Here is a 20,047-nt window from a genome sequence, read left to right on the forward strand (position 1 = left end):
TAATAGATTCAGATATTACAGGTACACAGGAAATCAAATAACACCTCTTTTAAAGACTTTTACATTTTCAGTTGAGAACTTAATGCCATGTTGGCATAGTGTGCTGTCAGCTATGCAATGCCTGAGTCAAAACACACTGAAAGTTTTCAGCTTTGTTGCCAATGACAGTCTTGGACTCTGCATAGGATTTTCGTGGTATAGTCTGCAGATGACCTTGTTCTTTTTTTTTTTTTTCTTCATGTTTTGAGCCCAACAATCATACCAACTCTAAAAGCAAAGCATGATCAATTGCCTCGCTAGTGTCTAGCACTTAAAAGTACAAGCAACATCTGTAACTGAACTTCCATGTACAGTAACCAAAAAACTATCATAGAAAACATCATCTATGCCAAAAGCTAAGTGAAACTGTCAATTCATTTTTAGTAATCCTACATGGTAGTTATGACTAGCAACATACAGTTAAGAAATAGAATTATTTATCAAAATAACTTTACTTACCAATTATAGCTGAAGGCTTAAGTATATTTACTGCATCTTCAAAAGTATCAGGTATGCTCTCTGGGGCTGAGTGAGTAAATGGTTCTTGATGATTATCTATTTTGGCTTTCCGCCCCTGAATTTTGAGATAAAATACAGTATTTTTTGGTACATACACATTGAAGATGAAGTGAGGAGTTATCATTATGAGTTACATATTGTTTCTACAATAGAAATGTCTTTTCATTTTCATTTACCTTCCTCTTCAGCCCCTATCTTCCAATTTTATCTCCACAGTGTCCATAAACTCAAATATAAAACAAAAATCAAATCCTATTATGCCCAGAAACTTTCTAGTCTCTCTCAAAAAGTCATTTACTCTGCGAAGTCCTCCTAAATCCAATATGGCACAAATGCCTACAATCCTTTACATGTGCCAGATGAGTTTTAGAGTTAAGAATTTTTCATGTTTTAGAAATGTAATATGGCAATATATCAAATATTATAAATTTCCCCCTCCTGACAGGCACCCCATAACTCAACTAACTTATGAATAGTCACACCAAGTACAAAAGGTTAAGACTACAAAATAGCCTCTCATTAGTTCGGGTCAAGTTTTGCTACCAGATAAGTTTAGATCAATCAGATTTGCCACCAAATGAATTTCAGGGGAAAAAAAAAAACTTTGGGTTTTAATAGCTTTTAGGATTTCAGAATTGCAGACTGACATCATGGACTTGTACTATCAAGAGTTCAGAAACAAGAGGAATAGGGAATTCTGGTTCAAGGTGGTTGAATGAAGAAATCTGCTTTCCTTCCCAAATCCCAGGTCAAAAATAATAAAAAATAAATCCTTAGTAGTGCCACAAAGCCAGAAGAGGTACCACTGACAGACTAGAACAATGAAGAATTTCTCAAAGATTTAAAGCAGACAAAAACATACTAAATGCAAAAACCAACCAGGCTGAGAAACTCATATTCGTATTTTGGTAAGAGAAGACTTCCCCTGCAAAAGTCAATTTTTTTGTCAGAACTCCAGAATAATCCCAGACAAGAACTAGCAGACGCTAGGAAAGAAGCACACCATCATCCGTTGGCTAAGAAGTTAATCAAAGGACTGAAAAACAGCCTCAACAGACCTGGTTCTTGAAACAGTGACTTCTTCTGCCTGCCCCCAGGATTACCAAAGCTTAATATGGGGATTCGACAAGAGACTCTCAGTCTCAAAATAAGAGGAAGCACTTAGGGTCACTAGGAGACACAGGAAGCCTAAAGCCCATAGGTCAAGCTACCTGCACACTCTAAGAGAAACATATACTCTGATGACAAACAGAGAGATAAATAGGGATTCTCACTTGTGCTAAGGAAACACACTGTAGCTACCAATACTATATTTATTCATTTTAGACCTGACCTACCAATATGATAAAGAATCACAACACATTTGATGAAAAACAACATTGCAAAAAGAAGCACCAAACCAACTGTGTACTAGTAAAAAATATATATCCCCCCAATAGCGTTCTAAAAATATGTCTTATCTTTCTTTGCATCTTACACACTAGCAAGCACAGTAGTTGCAGCCTCCCTGGAAGGTAGCACAGTTTAACAATTCCGAGCATAGGCTTCAGAGCCAGGCTACTTGGATTTGAATCCAACCTCAATAACTTATAAACTAATGACCTTGGAAAAGTTCCCTGACCTTTTAAACTTCAGTTTTCTCATTTATAAAACTTCACAGGATTTTTGAGAGGATTAAAGGAGACAATACATGTAAAGTCTTATTACAATGTCTGGTACATCTTAAACCACTATTATTTTAAATTATAGGTAGCTTAAGCACTCAAGATTTTTTATCAACACACTTCAATTTTTCATTTTATTTTTTGTACTAATAGAATACTGGTACTAATTAAGAAGAAAAGATTTCCAAACTGGAGGAAAGTACATTGAGATCACTTGCTCCATAGACATAAATGCCAAGTAACCAGTATACCATTAAATTATGATGTGTACATACAAAAATACAATAGCACTGTATACTGGATAGGCTCAGCTATGAAACAATTTACCTATATTTCAATGTGTTACACAGTGTAAGATATATGACATTCTTAAGATAATAAAAAATGGTAATCAATGTTAAAGAAGGTAGGCAGGCCCAAAGGGCCTGTGAGAAAGAAGTTCTTTATTATCAATAAATTGGTTTCAGGAGTACATGCTTTTTTCTGGGGAAAGGGTCCATATATTTCTATTAGATTGCTACAGGGCATTATGATTTCCAAAGGGTTAAAGAATTTCTGCTCAAATATCAGATGTACTGATTATACTGTAATTTAATCAAGAAGTTCTGAGTTCCCATTAAAAACCTAATTTTATTAACAGAAGTGTCAAATACAATCATACTTGTACAATGGCTATTTGATCTCTTAAGAGCAAGAGAACAAAGAGTAAGTCAGCTGCCAACATAGAGACTGTGATTTACATACAAAGCAAGTCTTGAGATTAGAGGATCTCCATTGAAAATATAGTAGAAGGTCCCAACTGGTACAATTTGGATAGCCCAGTGAGAGGCAAGATTTCAAGAAATGATAATATTTTAAAAACTCAACTAAAAATATCACAATAATAACATGCTTTTGCTTCTCCAAATTTTAAATACCTTACCTTAACTAATAAACCATACTTGTCAAACATCCAGATTTTCTTTTGTGCCTCTTGTTCTGAGAGGCCATTTTCTACCATAGACATAACTATGAGATTTGCAATTCCAAGAGCAGCCTGTCCAACAAAACATAAATTTTAAGAATAAAGAGTATAACACAGTGCTTGAATTACTTTATATATGAAGATTATATGTTATGAGCAATATTTGGTTTATTCTTCCCTCACAAATCAAACAAAGTTGATTCTTTGTGATATTCCCTCTAAATTTAAATTGCTTATTTTACAAAAGAAGTCTTGAATTCATATCCTCTATCTCAACAAAATTAGAAGCTCATTATGGTCTTTTCAACATTCTGTCCCAGTTTCCAATTCTAAAGGAGAGTGTTGGTTTTTGTTTTTAGAAGTTTACAAGAACTTACCTCTCCTGCTCCAAGAAATAAGATTTTGTGTTCTGAGATAGGTTTACTAGTAACTTTTTGTGCTGCAAGAAGACCTGCTAGAGCTACTGCAGCAGTCCCTATAAGAAAAACAAAGATTTTTACAATTAAAAAATGGGCATAATAAAGATTTAAAAAGTAGGAAATCAAAAATCTAAAGTTTTCTTTTTGTTTTACCTTGAATATCATCATTAAAAGTACAATATTTTTCTCGGTATTTTCTCAAGAACCTGAATGCATTATGATTTCCAAAGTCTTCAAACTGAATAAGTACGTTCCGGCCATATCTAAAAACAGTAAAACCCACAATTGTTGTGTTGAAAATATCAGTATTAAACAGCTTTCCTTATGTCCAACATTCCTTATGACAGCATTTAAAAATAATGTTATTATGTTAGTTCAATTAAGGTCATCTGAAAATTTTCAGAGCCCGTGATAGACCTGAAATGTAGAAATCTATCAATCAAAAAAAAAAAAACAAAAAACATATGGAGTACTTAAAAAGAATGTGTACCATGATGAGCCCGTGGGATACCAATCTATATAAACTATTTCCAAGTGCCCAGGAGGGTACCCAGCACATATACACACTAAATTACTTCCTAAAAGAAAGAGACTCTGAGTGTCAAAAAGTATATATTTGATGTGTATATTCTTATTACATTAACAGTTAAACAGAGGCACAGGAAAGTATATATTAAATTAGTAGTAATAAATAATCGCTTTATGAGTTTATTGACATTCAGAAAAAGAAAACGGGTCAACATCTAGGTGACTCAGGGTAATAAGGGAGGGCCTGAAAAGGAAGTGGGACTTTATTTGGGCCCTGAAAGAAGAACAAAAAGTAAGGAAGTGGGAAGAAAAGCAAGGTGTACCTGGGTGACCTTGAATTTTTAAGTCTGGCTAGATATTTCAGAGTTTATATTAAAAGATAAGGGAGAACTTGGTTAAGGTAGGTTGGGGCCAAATAGTGGAGAATCTTGAATGCCAAATTAGAGAATAAGGAATTTCTTCTGCATCCCATGTAGAACCACTGAAGGCTACAGAGAAGGAAAGAATTCATATAAGACTCCCTTTAGGAAGGACAAACCTGCCAGTGATATGTAGCACATACTGGTGTGGGGAGAGATGAGAACGATAGCAGCAGCTAGGAGGCTACTGTGATACAAGGACAAGAGATCTGAACCAGAAGATATGGGAAGCAAAAGGGATATAACTATGAGACATCAGAATGAACAAATAGAAATTGATGATGAGCATCAACTGGGAAGTATGGAGGAAGTTGTTACAATATCAAGGCAACCTAAACAACTAAGATACCATTTGGTTGTTCAAGGTATGGAAGTGAGAGGAAGAAAGGGAGATGGCCATTTCTAGCAAGTCAAAAAATTCAGCTTTAGATATGTCAACTTTGACTCCAAAAAGGAATTAATTTTTGAGTATTTTCTATGTGCCAGTAATTTAAAAGGTAGGCAGGGCTAGATCATTAAGGTAAAGAGTTTGGACTTTACCCTATGGCAGCAGGACACCAATAAGCTATTTCGAGTGAAAGAATGATACAATGAAACACGTGTTTTTAAAAGATTAATCTGATGTTAAGGCGTAGATGAACTGGAGAGAAGAGAAATTAGAAGAAGGATTAGAAGAATCCAGAAGAGAGATAAGGAGTGTGGCAATGGAAAACAAGAGACAGATTTCTGAAGCATTTAAGTGTTAGTATCAGCTGGATTTGAGGAATATTTGACTGCATGGGAGTGTTGATAAAGAAGGAGGAAGAATCACAGATAATACCAAGACCAAAGGTTTGGCAACAGGGTGAATGTCACTGCCAACAACAGAGACATAATAGCAATAATAATAATAGATTCCAGCTATTAGAAATATATGCCTCAGAAGGGCAGTGCAACCACAGAGACGGGCTTTCATAGGTTTAGGAGTCACGTGCATCAAGGTAACAGTTTACGTGGCTCAAAAAGAGGACTATGTAGTTACCCACATTTAATAAAAGAGAGCAAGAAGAACCAGTAAAAGATGATAAAAGAAAGAAAGGTGGGAGAAAGACCAAGTTAGGAAAGTCTCTTGGTAGTCAAAACAGAGAGTTTCAAGGACCCAGGAGTGGGAAAACTTGGTCAGATGTTGCAAAGAAGTAGAAAGGAAGGAAGATCAAATGGTCAGAGAATTTAAAACACAAAAGCTACAGGAGAACTCCAGTGGAATGGTGGGAGTGACCCTGTATGTCAAGGGCTGAAAGGAGGACCGAGGAGTGAGGGTTTGAGAGACACAGTGAGGGCAGACTTCCCTTGGGATGTCAGGGATCTCAAGAAAGCAAGGCAGAGCATGGATACCTCCTTGTATCAGCACATCTAATCAGACAGACAAGAACCAAAGTTCTCAAAAATTTAATCTCCTGCTTATGTTCATAAGAGATAAAGGAAAACAAAAGCACTGTGGCTCCTGCTCCCCACCTCATTAAAGGTGCTTTCATACACTCAAACTATTTTTTTAATACCTGTCAGTAATAGCTTTCATAAACTCATCAATCAGGTCATCATAATGTTGTGAGCGATCTCGTTTCTGATACAAGCCCATGTAAAATGGATCTTTTAAGAGTGCCTATAAAACAAACCAAATGTAAAAATAAAATCATGTTTATTACATAACCAGTTTAAACATACAAAACAAAAACGGTAAAATAAAAAAATAACTAATACAATTTTTTAAACTTCATTGCCCTTTAAGAAACTTTTAATAGGCTTAATTTACTACTATTTATACAAATATTATAAGTAGAGTTTAAGAAAATGACCAACATCCCATCACAAAATTTTCCCTTCTTAAATTAGCTTCAAAAGAGGAATATAACTAAAAAGTTTTAAAAATATACGAAGAAGATCAAAGGGGGAGAACGATATTACTCACTACATTATCAGTTCCCACGTCAATACACACAGGCAGGCATTTATCAGGCTGTATTCCCGCACAAGCAGTATACAAACAAAGTTTTCCTACTGGAATTCCCATTCCATAGACACCAAGATCTCCAAGACCCAGAATTCTCTCTCCATCAGTCACCACAACAGCCTTAATCACAAAAAAAAAAAAAAAAAAGCAAATTAAAAGTTGCCAAAAATGGGGCACCAAAGAAAAGCATTTTAAAAAATTGATTCATTTCACATATTTTCACTCTCACTTTTAAAAAATAAAATTGTTTCTTGGCTAACTTCCAATGTAAACCAACCAAGCATACTCAAAATTCTAGAATTTCTGACTATTATAAGATATTAAACAGAGAATTAACTGGATTTGATTTCATTTTGACTTTGGTTTAGGAATAGAATGTTTTTCACTAGAGGACCAACTTAAATATCTTCAGAAAGACTACGGCAGAAGTGAACAAAATTCTGATGGAGAGATTACCACAAGAGAAAAATAAGAGTTTAGAATTAAATAGCATGGGACTTTGACATAATAACGTAGGGCAAACAAGAAAAACTTTAGCAACCATGAAAGAGAAAAAGATCTAGGACAAAAAATAAACCTACCTATAAGGTTTTAAGATGATACTGTGAGTTTAATTATCTGTTGAAGTATTTTTCTAGATTATTCAAACTAATGATTGTTCATCAATGTTTACTTTGGTAACATACATAATAAAGGCAAGTAAGATCACTACCTATAATAAAAACAAAAGCCTACCAAAAGATCTTGAAGTTCTTACTTTTTATTTTATGAAAGATAGCCAGATTGACCATGTATGTTTATATTTGCTAAATTTAAAACTCTCATATTTGCTAAGGATCTAAATCTATCTTGGTTTTAAAGGAAAAAAAGACATAACCAATCCTTTCCAACATCCTACAGAATAAAAGTTTTATGGCATTTTAATGCATTTTCTCTGCCTAGAATAATATTAGTGAAATAGAAAAGGAATACAGAGAAAGCAAGAGACACCAGTGGTACTGACCCTGAGAGAGATCCCCTTGTAATACTAGCTCCAATTTTTTTCTCAGAGTTAAACACTAAACCAGTAAACCATTTTATAACTATTACTATTATCATCACCTCAGATACAAAGTACTAAATCTGCATGTATATAAGTTCAAAATAAATCAGAGCAACAACAAAAAACTTCTTGAAAATTTAGAGGCAATTTACAAGGCAAGAGAAAGCATTGTGAAAAGGAGGGTTGTGCTATTAGTACCTTAACATGATTTTCTGGCCAGTTATCCACAATTGATCTAACATGACCTCTGTCTGAGATTGAAATAAATAATCCCCTGCAACAGAACAAAAACACCTTTGCATTTCACAACAGTTTTGTTTCTAAGTTTTTGTTCATAATTGGAATATTTAGGTATTTTAATAAAACATCAAGACATGGTATAATTTCCAAGCAGATTTAGCTAAGTCACACTGGTTTATTTTCAAACATTTTCAACTATTTCAAACTGTAATTACATTGTTCACGTAACAGCTGCACAAAGATTATCATTAAATAATAGATCATTTTACCCAAGAAGAAATGTACCCACATCTAATGTTCAAATAAACTCAATACAGGCCAGGCATGGTGGCTCACGCCTGTAATACTAGCACTTTGGGAGGCTAAGATGGGAGGATCACTTGAGGTCAGGAGTTTGAGACCAGCCTCAGCAAAAGCGAAATCTCGTCTCTACTAAAAATAGAAAGAAATTAGCCAAACAACTAAAAACAGAAAAATTAGCTAGGCATGGTGGTGCACGCCTGTAGTCCCAGCTACTCAGGAGGCTGAGGCAGGAGGACTGTTTGAGCCCAGGAATTTGAGGTTGCTATTAGCTAGGCTGATGCCATGGCACTCTAGCCCAGGCAACAGAGTGAGACTCTGTCTCAAAAACAACAACAAAACCTCAATACATCTCCAGTAAAAAAAAAAATAAAAACAAAAACAACAAAAAAACTAAAGATAAACCACCAATGTAGGAGAGCAAAACAAGGCCAATAAACTACTGTTAAAACTAAAAACCAAAAATATGAAATGTGAAGGAACAGGAAGGGAAGGAAGAAAATTATAATAAATTCACATAAAAGATGACACTCCTAAAGCATTAGGAAAAGTGAAAAGTTATTTTTATTTTTTAACTGACAAAAATTGTATATACAGTTGATCCCTGAACAATGTGGGAGTTAGAAAATCAAAAGTCGAAAATCCATGTATAACTTTTAACTCTCCAAAAACATAACTACTAACAGCCTGTTGACCAGAAGCCTTACCAATAATGTAAGTTGATTGACACATATTTTGTATGTTGTGTCATATACTGTATTTTTGCAATAAAGTAAGCTACAGAAAAGAAATTATTATTAAGAAAAAAGAAGGGGTTGGTCTTGCTGTCTCAGAGGTGGCAGAGATGGAAGAAAATCTGTGTTGTTCAAGGGTCAATTGTATTTATCACGTACATGTTTTGAAGTATGTATACATATTTCATATGTGGAATGGCTAATGAAAAGTTATTTTAAACACAGTATACTGCTCTCTAATTGAGATAATTAATCCAGATTTCAAAAGAGAAAGGAGGAAAGGAGAAAAATAGAAAAGAAATATAGGTTCTAGAAAACATGTCAGGTAGAGATGAGGGCCAACAGGTCCCCATTGCCTTCAAACGGATTCTTACATTTAACTTTCTCATTGGTATCTTAACTTTGGCATTACTACTGTAGTTCAAATCAGTTTAGCTCAGCAGTTTCTCAAGCATGGCTACATAACAGGCTCAACTGATGAGACTTTTAAAGTGCCATGGTCCCACCTCCAGAGATTCTTATTTAACTGGCTTAAGGTTTGCATCAATCAACCAAGATTTACTAACCATCTTCTATGTAAAAAACAAAACAAAACAAAAAAACCCACTACAAAAATAAAATACAGCAGCTACCCACACCCAAAAGCCGAGCTCTTTATGTTTCATGTCAGTTCTCAACTCTAGGGGTGCACATCATAATAACCTCAGGAGCCTTAATGAAAGCCCCACACCTGGGCCCGAGTCTAGACTAACTGAATCAGAATCTCTGGGGGTGGGGCTCAGGCATCAGTATCTTTAAGTTTCCCTTTATCCTTTAATCTAGGTTGAGAACCACTATTCTAATAAGAAACTATGAAAGAGTTGAACAGCATCTCATGGAAATGTTTTAGATACATTAATTGATGGCAGCATATACGTCAGAACAGTGTTTCTCAGTGTCTTCCAGGGAATACCCGCAACACAATCACTGAGGATGTTCACTAAAATCCAGACCTCCAGACCTCTTATTCATCAGAAATCTTGGGGATGGGAAGGAGAGGAAAGTTGGCGGAGATTAACATTTTCAATAAGTTACATGGGTGTTTCTTATGCACGTTAAAGTTTGAAAGCCATCAGACTCAACGGCAGGAGACTGAAGATAAACGCTGTCACACCTTGTCTGAATTTCTACATTTGTATCAGTATGTTAGCTACATATGGGAAAAATATAAGGATTGGGGAAAATGATAAGAGGTTCGAGTAACAAGAGAAGAAAACTCAAATTAAGTAAAAATAGTTATTTATATAATGCTCATAAGTTAACAAAGAACTGTCATATCAGTTTCTTCTCAATAGTTCTTTGATAGGTACCGCTATGTGCATTTTCCACATGAGAGAACACATCCAGAGGACTATGTGACTCATTCAAGGCCTTACGGCGATGGCTCATTCCAGTATTCTTCTCACTTAAAATATTTGGAGGTGTTAGAACTATTTGAAATTAGAATTCATGAAAGTTTATAAAAAACGAGAACAATCAACAGGAATTAAAGCTGACATAAAATGATAAAGAACCAATCCTGTAATTTAGCCAGACTGACAAAACCTTTAATAATTCTGGAGAATCTGCCCCCAGAATTAAGACTTTTCTTGGTTCCAAAAGTACACAATTCCTCTAATAATCACAATAATTTAAAGAAGGTTAGGAATGAATAATGCTATTTCTACAAAAAGTTATGAATATGTTGGGTTTTTATTAATCCCTTTAAATCCAAATTAAGGTTTTGTAAGGTGAGAAATGTGGTTGGGAAAAGACTGCAACACATAGACTAGAAATATAACAGGTATTATGGAATGATATTTTCCTTATACAATAAACATTTATAATTATATTTTTTAAAATAAGCCTTACTTAGGTCTTCTAAAGATGTGTCCATACTGCGAGCAGGCAAGCCCAACTGTTGGTGTATATACAATTGGCATTAGGCTTTCGATATCATCTTGCAGTATTCTATAAAACAATTTCTCATTTCTTTCTTGTATTCCCATTACATAGATGTATCTGAAATTAAGCAAAGTAAATACTGGATAATCAGCCCACATTACGTTAAAAGTCTGGCTTAAGAAAATTAAATCTAAACATATAAAATTGAAATTGAGCCCCCCTCCCATGTCCACGCTTCAAAGAAAAACAAAACCCTAAATTATCATTATTTAACACCTAGGACTAAAAATTAACAAAAATATAAGGGTACTTAACATGCAGATGAAGACGATGGTGATAAAAATAACAACACAAACAACACCTAAAGTTTACTGAGCCCTTACTTGAGTCAGGCTCTGCACAAGGCACTGGAAATGTAAAGATCACCTTAAGCAGGGGTCCCCAACCTATGGTGAGGTGTATAATTATTTCATTATATATTACAATGTAATAATAATAGAAATAAAGTGCACAATAAATGTAATGCACTTGAATCATCCCAAAACCCTCGTCCCCCTAACCACTGCCCCCGTCCATGGGAAAAATTGTCTTCCATGAAAACGGTCCCTAGTGCCAAAAAGGTTGGGGACCACTGCCTTAAGGAATTGATCTTCGAGGAGACTGACATTTAAAAAGGGAAGCAAAAGAAAGTGGCATTCATTCAAAGGTTAGCTTAACACTGTGTGCCAGGCACTACTTTCAACTCCAGGGATATAAGAATTGACCACTGTCCTTGAGGAGTTGGTAACCCAGTAGGGTTATAAGCATTAGAAGGTCTGCATAGAGCACAGAGGCAGCAAAAAGGAGGCAATGGTCAATTCATGTAAATACATACATAAGTAGCTTCTTTTTAAGTTTAAAGAACAGGGGAATATTGGCTTGAAAACCAGTAATCATCTTGAATGAAATATGTCTAAAACAGACTCATTATCTTTCCTCCAAACTTGTTTCTTCTCCTGTACCATCTGACCAAACGGAAAACCCAGAGTCCATTCTTGATTTCTTCCTCTCTCATCCTCCCCTACACCAATCTAATGAATCACCAAGTCCTACCAGGTAGACTCTGTGTCTTTCACACATGCCCATTTCCTCCCTCTACTCTTGCCCAGTCCAAGGCACCATCATTTCTCACCGGGACTACCTCAAGAACCTTCTAACAACAACCTTTTTGTTGTTGTTGTTGTTGTTTGTTTGTTTTAAGAGACAGGGTTTCCCTCTGTTGCCCAGGCTGGATGACGTGGAGTGGTCCTAGAATCATGTCCTCCAAATGCAGCTCAGGTGGCATGCTCTCTGGGAGCCCTTCTCTGCCCACTCCTGTCCCCCACCACATACACACAGACACACATATTAGACTTTTCTGTTTTCCCATGATGCCCTACTCCCTCTTCTGTAACCTGCACTCCCCTTCTTGACTTTACAGCTTCCCTCCAGCCTAGACAATACCATGAGCTAGGGACTATCACCTCATATACTTCTATATTTCCAGGAACTAGCCAAATATGTGGCGCACAACTGGTGTGCAAATATTTGGTGACTGACTAAGGAGAAGCGATCCATTTAGAAGAGGAATTATATCTTCTATATAGCACCCGGGGCAGAAATGGTATCAATAGGTAGAAATTAAAGGGAAGCAGATTTTTCCTCAGTATAGGGTAGTAAGCAAACAACTGAACTGAACTGTTATTAATAAGATGGCTTTGTGAAAGAGACAGCAGAGATATTAAGGAAAGAACAGGTGACCTATCACGCATGTGACAGAGGGAAGTTATGCAAGTTGTGGACTTCTTTTTTTTTTTGAGACAGAGTCTCACTCTGTTGCCCAGGCTAGAGTGAGTGCCGTGGCGTCAGCCTAGCTCACAGCAACCTCAAACTCCTGGGCTCAAGCGATCCTCCTGTCTCAGCCTCCTGAGTAGCTGGGACTACAGGCATGTGCCACCATGCCCGGCTAATTTTTTCTATATATATATTTTTAGCTGTCCATATAATTTCTTTCTATTTTTAGTAGAGATGGGGTCTCGCTCTTGCTCAGGCTGGTCTCGAACTCCTGAGCTCAAACGATCCGCCCACCTCGGCCTCCCAGAGTGCTAGGATTACAGGCGTGAGCCACCGCGCCCGGCCTGGACTTCTTTAATGGTATCACTCTCACCTTCATTTCACTTTAGTCACTCCTTGTGTTCCTCGCAGGGATGCCGTAGCACTCACCTAGGATCGTTATAGCTCAGAAACGGTGAATGGCCTTATTCCACTCTCAGATCGCAACCCTTTACCATTCTGGATAGCTATACGATGCCCTCACTTCATCATCCTTCCAGGGATCTCTAGCTCCTTGATCCCTTCATTTTCTCCCATTCTATTAGCTCCCTTTGGGATCCTTTTCATTCCCTACTGGATCCCATAATCAAATCTCTCACTCCGAGCAAATCTTTCCCTGTCATTACACTATCTTTACCACTGCACCGCCCACCCAGACAGTGAATTCCCTGAAAGGAAGGACCAGGTTTTTTCATTTTTTTGAGTTCTAGAGCTTAGACCAATGTCTAGCACCTAACAGCCCTGAATGAGTATTAGCTGTATTAATGTAGCACCTTTGCCAGCCCAGCAAACTCCAAACTTGAATCAATGTTACATTTCATCTTTTCTGTGGAAAAATAACATTGCTGTTCAGAATGGCACCCATACAAACAAGATTATATTGACAGGCTGTCAGGGCCTGTTCAATTCCTTTAATCTGCCCTTACAGCTTTATCTCATAGCTACATGACTCTTCCAAACATTTACCTCTCTCCTTCACCAACCTATTCAACCCTGGCCCTTCTAAAACTGAGCCATGACCTTCATATTTTATATCATAAAGAAAATCAAGGTCAAAGACGTTAAATGAGATCTCATTATCTTTGCTCCAACACCTCCATACTTATTCTTACTAATACCTGTAATTTATCTTCTTAACTCCTGCCTCGGCGAATGACCAGCCTCTCTACCTCTGCACTTGACCGTATGCCTTTTTCCTGAGACCTTGCTCTATCAATTATTCTTTCTCCTGGGCTCATTCAGGTTCAGCTTCCTCCCAGTCTAAACCATACTTCAACCCAAGTCCTCCTTTACTTACTGTCAATGTCCTTCTGTCCCCTCTTGCCTGAACTTATTGAGAGTGGTCTACATTTCTTTCCCTCCCTTTCATTTTTCAAACCATTGCAGTCTCCATTTTGCCCCACCACGTCAAAGAAATCTCTCTCCAGTCACCAATAATCCCCTATACTTAACAAACCCAATGGATATGTTTTGCCTGTATTCAGACTGATCCCTTTATCCAGAATAACTTGTCTTTCTTTCTCATTAGCCTGCTACCCACAGCGTATTGTTTAAAATTCAGCTCAGCCAGCACAGTGGTGGGCACCTGTAGTTCCCCAGCTACTTGAAAGGCTGAGGTGGGAGGATCACCTGAAGCCAGGAGTTTGAGGCTATAGTGTGCTATGATTGAGCCTGTGCATAGCCACTGCACTGCACTCCAGCCTGGGCAACACAGTGAGAACTCATCTCTTAAAAAACTTCAGTTCTTGCATCACTTCCTCCAAGAAGCTTTATCTGATTCCTCAAGTTGGGCTAGGTACCCTCTTCATGCTTCCAGAATATACCTCGCATGTACCTTTTTCTTACTGCACCTCACACTGTGGTCTAGAGTACAGTGACAAGCATAGTGTAACTATCTATTGATGAGCTTCTAGAAGACAGGGCTGTGCCTTACTGGGTTGGTCATACATTCTAGTTTGCCAGGGACAGTTTTGGTCGCACTTCTTTTTCACTCCTCAAAGTGCCTGGTTTAGATGATATAGTAAATGGTTACCTTATCTATTATCTATTGATATCCTCAGTGGCTAGTATAGTGTCGCACACAAAGTAAGTGATCAACAGATGTTGTCGAATAAAATGGGTGCAAATTAGATGATAACCTTTGCTTCTAATGTTCTATTAAAACCTGAAATGCTCTGAGTTTAAGCATAAAACCTGACTTCTGCTAAATTTTACAGCAGTGAACACAGTGATGTAGTCACTAAAGTGAAAGAAACAATCATTATAAAAACAGTTAACTGACAAAAACATAAATTATTAAGAGACTGTATATTTCTCATGCTATAATAACCATAATATGCTCCCAATATTCCTAATCAGAATATCAACAAAAAACAAAACATTTAATCAACTCTTACTTTTCCAAAGGGCTACTTATTTTTTTCAAGTTTCTGTGGAATCGTAAGGCTTGAATATCTTGTGTCTCTATTTTGGGAGGTAGAAGTCCTTGAAGACCAAGCATTTGTCGTTCCTGTAACGTAAATGCCATTCCCTAGAGGAGAAATAAAAAGATTAAATATTATTTTTGCCCAGACATGGGGAACAAAGTTACTCTTATATACCATTGTTGGGAATGTAAACTAGTTTAGGCTTTTGGAAGACAATTTTAAAGTATTTTTAAATTTTTTAATGCACATACTCTTCAATCAAGCAATTCAACTTCTAGCTAGGCACCTTAGAGAAATATTCACACATGAAATAAAAAGGCATATACAAAGATATTAGTTGTAGTATTGTTTCTAGTTCCCCTGGCTGTTAAAAATTAAAAGTCCATGAATTATGATATAGTTAAGCACCCTATGGTATTCCCATACCATGAATACCATAGAAATAGTTAAACATATATCTCTAAGCATATAGTAGAAAGATCTCCAAGACATATAGTTAAGAAAAAAAAAAGCAAATTTCAAATCAAAGCCAACTCACTGTTAACACATTCATGTTTAGAAAACCCACATAAAACTACATATTATACATAGATGCATGTACACATTATGAGTGAAGTCAACATAGTTTGAAAGAACATAAACCAACTCATAGCAGAGGCTACCCCTGCACTCTGAAAGGAGTGAGGTTGGGTAAGGGAAGGGGGACGGAAGAAATGATACCTAAGGAAAAATTAATCTGTGTCATAAGAAAATCTTTTTCGATTTCTGGTATTCTGCTGTAGGTTACATTCATTGCATCAAAGCAATGTCAGTGAAAATGCTGGACTAAGGACTTTGGAAGATTTTTTCCTCCATAAAAGCAACAAGAACACTGGCAAGTGATCAAAATCACTCTTTGGAATACTGGAAATTAACCAAAGGTTTGTAGTTTCTATTGGGGAGCACTTATTCAAGAAAAACAGCTGAATTTTAGTAAACAGCAAACTTCATAACATTTTATCATGCTCCCTTCTCTAGCTCCATGGTAGTCTTGAAAACCAATAGCTCATAATCACTGTGAAAATCAACAGCCTGGAATAACCACTGGAGGGGATAGAAGGGACTACAGATTCTTCCAAAGCCCCATTCTCAGGGAAATGTCATTATTTGACCCATCTGGTGGTTCCCTGGAAGACTCCACTTGCAAAGCTGTCCTTATTTGACCTAACTTGGAGCTCACCCAGTGTAGTCTTTCCCCCAGAAGTGCTTGTTGAAAACAATCAGAGGCAATTATTTAGTAAGACAATTGCTGAGGCAGTGGATAACAGTGAGGTAAACAATAGGGTAACCAAAAAGCTGAAAAAGAAAGGCTAAGGAATGAGATGTCTTTGTGGGAGGAGCTCTGACAAGCTCTGAGGTGGTACTGGGAATCAAGAAGGCCAATGCATGAGCTGTGGACATGCCCAGGAAAGACTTGAGAAGGCCCTAAGTTCCCACTGCTGGCTGACTTTGAGGCTCTGTGCAAGCAGGATGTGTGGTTGGAAACAGGCTGGCTGAGAGCTGGAAGCACGCCCTACCAGGCACACAGAGTTCCTTGACAAAGAATGGGGAATGTACTGGTTCTAAACATTTAAGTCCTTGTCTAATCATTAGCTGATTACTAAACTAACCAAGCAGAGACTTTAGTAGGCATACAGAACAAGAATACAGATTTTATAATTAGTTCAGAATTGTCACTAAATAAGCAAAAGCAGCAGCAACACAACAAACCCAAGAAGGAGTATCTGATTTCCAGAGCTACCACATTGTTTAAAATGTCCAGTCTGCAACAAAAAATCATGAGATATACAAAGAAACAAGAAAGTTTGGCTCATATACATGAAAAAAAGGCAGTTGATAGAAACTGTCCTTGAGGAAGCCCAGACATTGTACTTACTAGACAAAGACTTTAAATCAGTAACTTTAAACACATTCAAAGAACTAAAGGACACCATGTTTAAGAAACTAAAAGAAAGTATGAGAATGATGTTCCACCAATTAAGAGAATATCAATAAAGATATAGAAATTATAAAAAGGAACCATATAGAAGTTCTGGAGTTGAAAGTCCAATAAATGACATAAAAAATTCACTAGAGGAGCTCATCAGCAGATTTGAGCAAGTGGAGGAAAGAATCAGTGAACTTAAAAATAGGTCAACTGAGATCATCCAGTCTAAGAAACAGAAAGAAAAAAGAATGAAGAGCTATGAACAGAGACTCAGAGAACTGTGAGACACCATCATCAACTGTGCCAACATATGTACAACAGAGTCCCAGGAGAAAAGAGAAAGAGGCAGAAGAATATTTGAAGAAATAACACTCCCAAACTTCCCAAATATTATGAGAAAAATTAATCTACACACCCAAGAAGCTCAATTCCAAGTATGATAAACTCAAATAAATGTACACATAGACACATCATAATCAAACTGTCAAAAGACAAAGAGAGAAATCTGAAAGTAGAGAGAAGTGACTTATCATGTATAAGGAATCCTCAATAAGAGTAACAACGAATTTCTTTTTTTTTTTTTTTTTTTTTTTTTGTTGAGACAGAGTCTCACTTTGTTGCCCAGGCTAGAGTGAGTGCCGTGGCGTCAGCTTAGCTCACAGCAACCTCAGACTCCTCGGCTTAAGCGATCCTACTGCCTCAGCCTGGGCAGTAGGCTGGGTACTACAGGCATGCGCCACTATGCCCGGCTAATTTTTTCTATATAGATTTTTAGTTGTCCATATAATGTCTTTCTATTTTTAGTAGAGACAGGGTCTCGCTCAGGCTGGTCTCGAACTCCTGACCTTGAGCAATCCACCCGCCTCGGCCTCCCAGAGTGCTAGGATTACAGGCGTGAGCCACCGCGCCCGGCCAACAACGAATTTCTTATCAGAAATCATGGAGGCTAGAAGGCAGAAGGATGACATATTTAAAGTGCTGAAAGAAAGAAACTGTCAACCAAGAGTTTCTATTAATATATCTTGCAAAACTATTCTTCAAAAATGGAGAAATTAAGATATTCTCAGCTAAACAAATATTGAGAAAATTTGTTGCTAGCAGACCTACCCCATAAGAAATATCAAAGAGAGTGCTACAGGCTGAAATGGAAAGACATTAGACAGTAACTCAAATATACACAAAGATACAAAGAGCAATTTTCTTCCTCCTGATTTAAAAGGTAACTGCATAAAGCAATAATTATATATCTCTGCTGATGGAAACACAACATATAAAGATGTAATTTGTACAACAAAACAGCACAAATGGGAGGATAGAGTTACATAGAAGTAAAGTTTTTGTACACTACTGAAATTAAGTTGGTGTTTATCTGAACTAGATTGTTATAAAGATGTTCATTGTAATCCCCAGGGCAAACCACTAAGAAATTCACTCTAACAGGCAGTAAAAGAAAATACAAGAGAATTAAAATGTTATACTAGAAAATATCTATGTAACATAAAGGAAGGCAGTAACGGAGGAATAGAGAAACAAAAAAAGACTTACAGAAAACAAATAGCAAAATGGCAGATGTAAATCCTACCTTATCAGTCATTACATTGATGTAAATGGATTAAACTCAGGGATTAGTTGAATAGATGAAATAACATGTTCTAATTATATGCTGTCTACAAGAGACACACTTTGATTCAAGGACACAAATAAGTTGGAAGTAAAAGAATGGAAAAGATATACCATACAAATAGAAACCAAAAGAGAGTTGGATTGGCTATACTTACAACAGACAAAACAGACTTTAAAACAAACATTGTAACTATGGAAGGATATTTTATAATGATGGAAGGGTGAATCCATTAAGAAGATATAACACCCCTAACAACAGAAGTCCAGAATACATGAAGCAAAACTAACAGAATTGAAGGAAGAAAGACATCAGCAAGTTGGAGACTTCAATACCTCACTTTCAATAATGAAAGAAATGCCAGACAAGATAAATAAGGAAAGAGAAGATTTAAACAACAGTGTGAATCAACAGACATTTACAGAACACTCCACTCAATAACAGCAGGGTATACATTCTTCTGAGGTGCTCCATGGAATACTTCCCAGGACAGAACGTATGTTAAATCATAGAACAAGTTTCAATAAATTTGAAAGAATTTAAACCATTCAAAGTATGATTTCTGACTGTAATGTGATGAGATTAGAAACCAGTAATGTAAGGAAATCAGGGGAATTGACAAATATTTGGATAGTAAACAATACTCTGCCAAATAACCAACTGGCTAAAGATGAAATCACAAGGAAAATTAGAAAATATTCTGAAATGAATTAAAGCACAACATACCAAAATTTATGGAACACAGTGAAAGCAATGATTAGAGGCACATTTACCTCTGTAAATGCCCATATTTCAACAAAAGCAGAAAGATCTCAAATCGATAACCTAACCTGAAGCAAGCAGAAGGAAGGAAACAAAAATGAGAGTGAAAAGAAATGAAATAGGGAAGAGAAAAGACAATTGGGGAAAAAATCAAAAAACAATGAAACCAAAAGATGGTTTTTTGAAAAGATCAACCAAATTGACAAACTTTGAGATAAACTGACAGAAAAAAGGAAGAAGACTCAAATCATTAAATCCTTTATGTCTCATGCTTCTCCTTATAAGACTTTACTGAAGGCTGGGAAATGTAAAAGAGGTAAAACCCAAACTGTCACTCTTGCTCCCTTTTTCCAACTCTAGTAAAAGGCTAAAGAAAAAGCTAAAATTTATGTTTAAATGTACTGTGCGGTTCATTTAAAAGTGCTTTACCTATGCTTACTGCCAAAGGTAAGTGAGTTGGCTACACAAAGTTTCCCTATCTAACTTCTATTTAGATTTAAGGGACACTCAAAAGTGCTTTATTTATAATGCAGGGTAGAAAATAAAATGATTATCAAAGACATAATTTTATGTATAGGTATTTATGTTAACAGTTGATCAAATTCTTAAATTTGCTAGCCTGGTGTTAATAAGTGAAGCA

General features: G+C 36.5%; 1 protein-coding gene across 1 annotated transcript in view; it reads right to left on the minus strand.

Moving 5' to 3' along the window:
- Window positions 1–20,047, minus strand: part of ME2 (malic enzyme 2) — a 59,912-nt gene that overhangs the window by 24,541 nt on the left and 15,324 nt on the right. The window contains exons 3-11 of the mRNA XM_069468370.1: window positions 15,029–15,162; window positions 10,749–10,898; window positions 7,783–7,858; window positions 6,501–6,662; window positions 6,091–6,194; window positions 3,759–3,868; window positions 3,564–3,661; window positions 3,145–3,258; window positions 499–613 (exon numbers count right to left, since the gene is read on the minus strand). Of these exons, the coding sequence (XP_069324471.1) occupies window positions 499–613; window positions 3,145–3,258; window positions 3,564–3,661; window positions 3,759–3,868; window positions 6,091–6,194; window positions 6,501–6,662; window positions 7,783–7,858; window positions 10,749–10,898; window positions 15,029–15,162 (1,063 nt within the window). The remainder of the gene's footprint in view (window positions 1–498; window positions 614–3,144; window positions 3,259–3,563; window positions 3,662–3,758; window positions 3,869–6,090; window positions 6,195–6,500; window positions 6,663–7,782; window positions 7,859–10,748; window positions 10,899–15,028; window positions 15,163–20,047) is intronic.

The sequence above is a fragment of the Eulemur rufifrons genome, chromosome 5 (genome assembly GCF_041146395.1).
Source record: "Eulemur rufifrons isolate Redbay chromosome 5, OSU_ERuf_1, whole genome shotgun sequence".
NCBI lineage: Eukaryota > Metazoa > Chordata > Mammalia > Primates > Lemuridae > Eulemur > Eulemur rufifrons.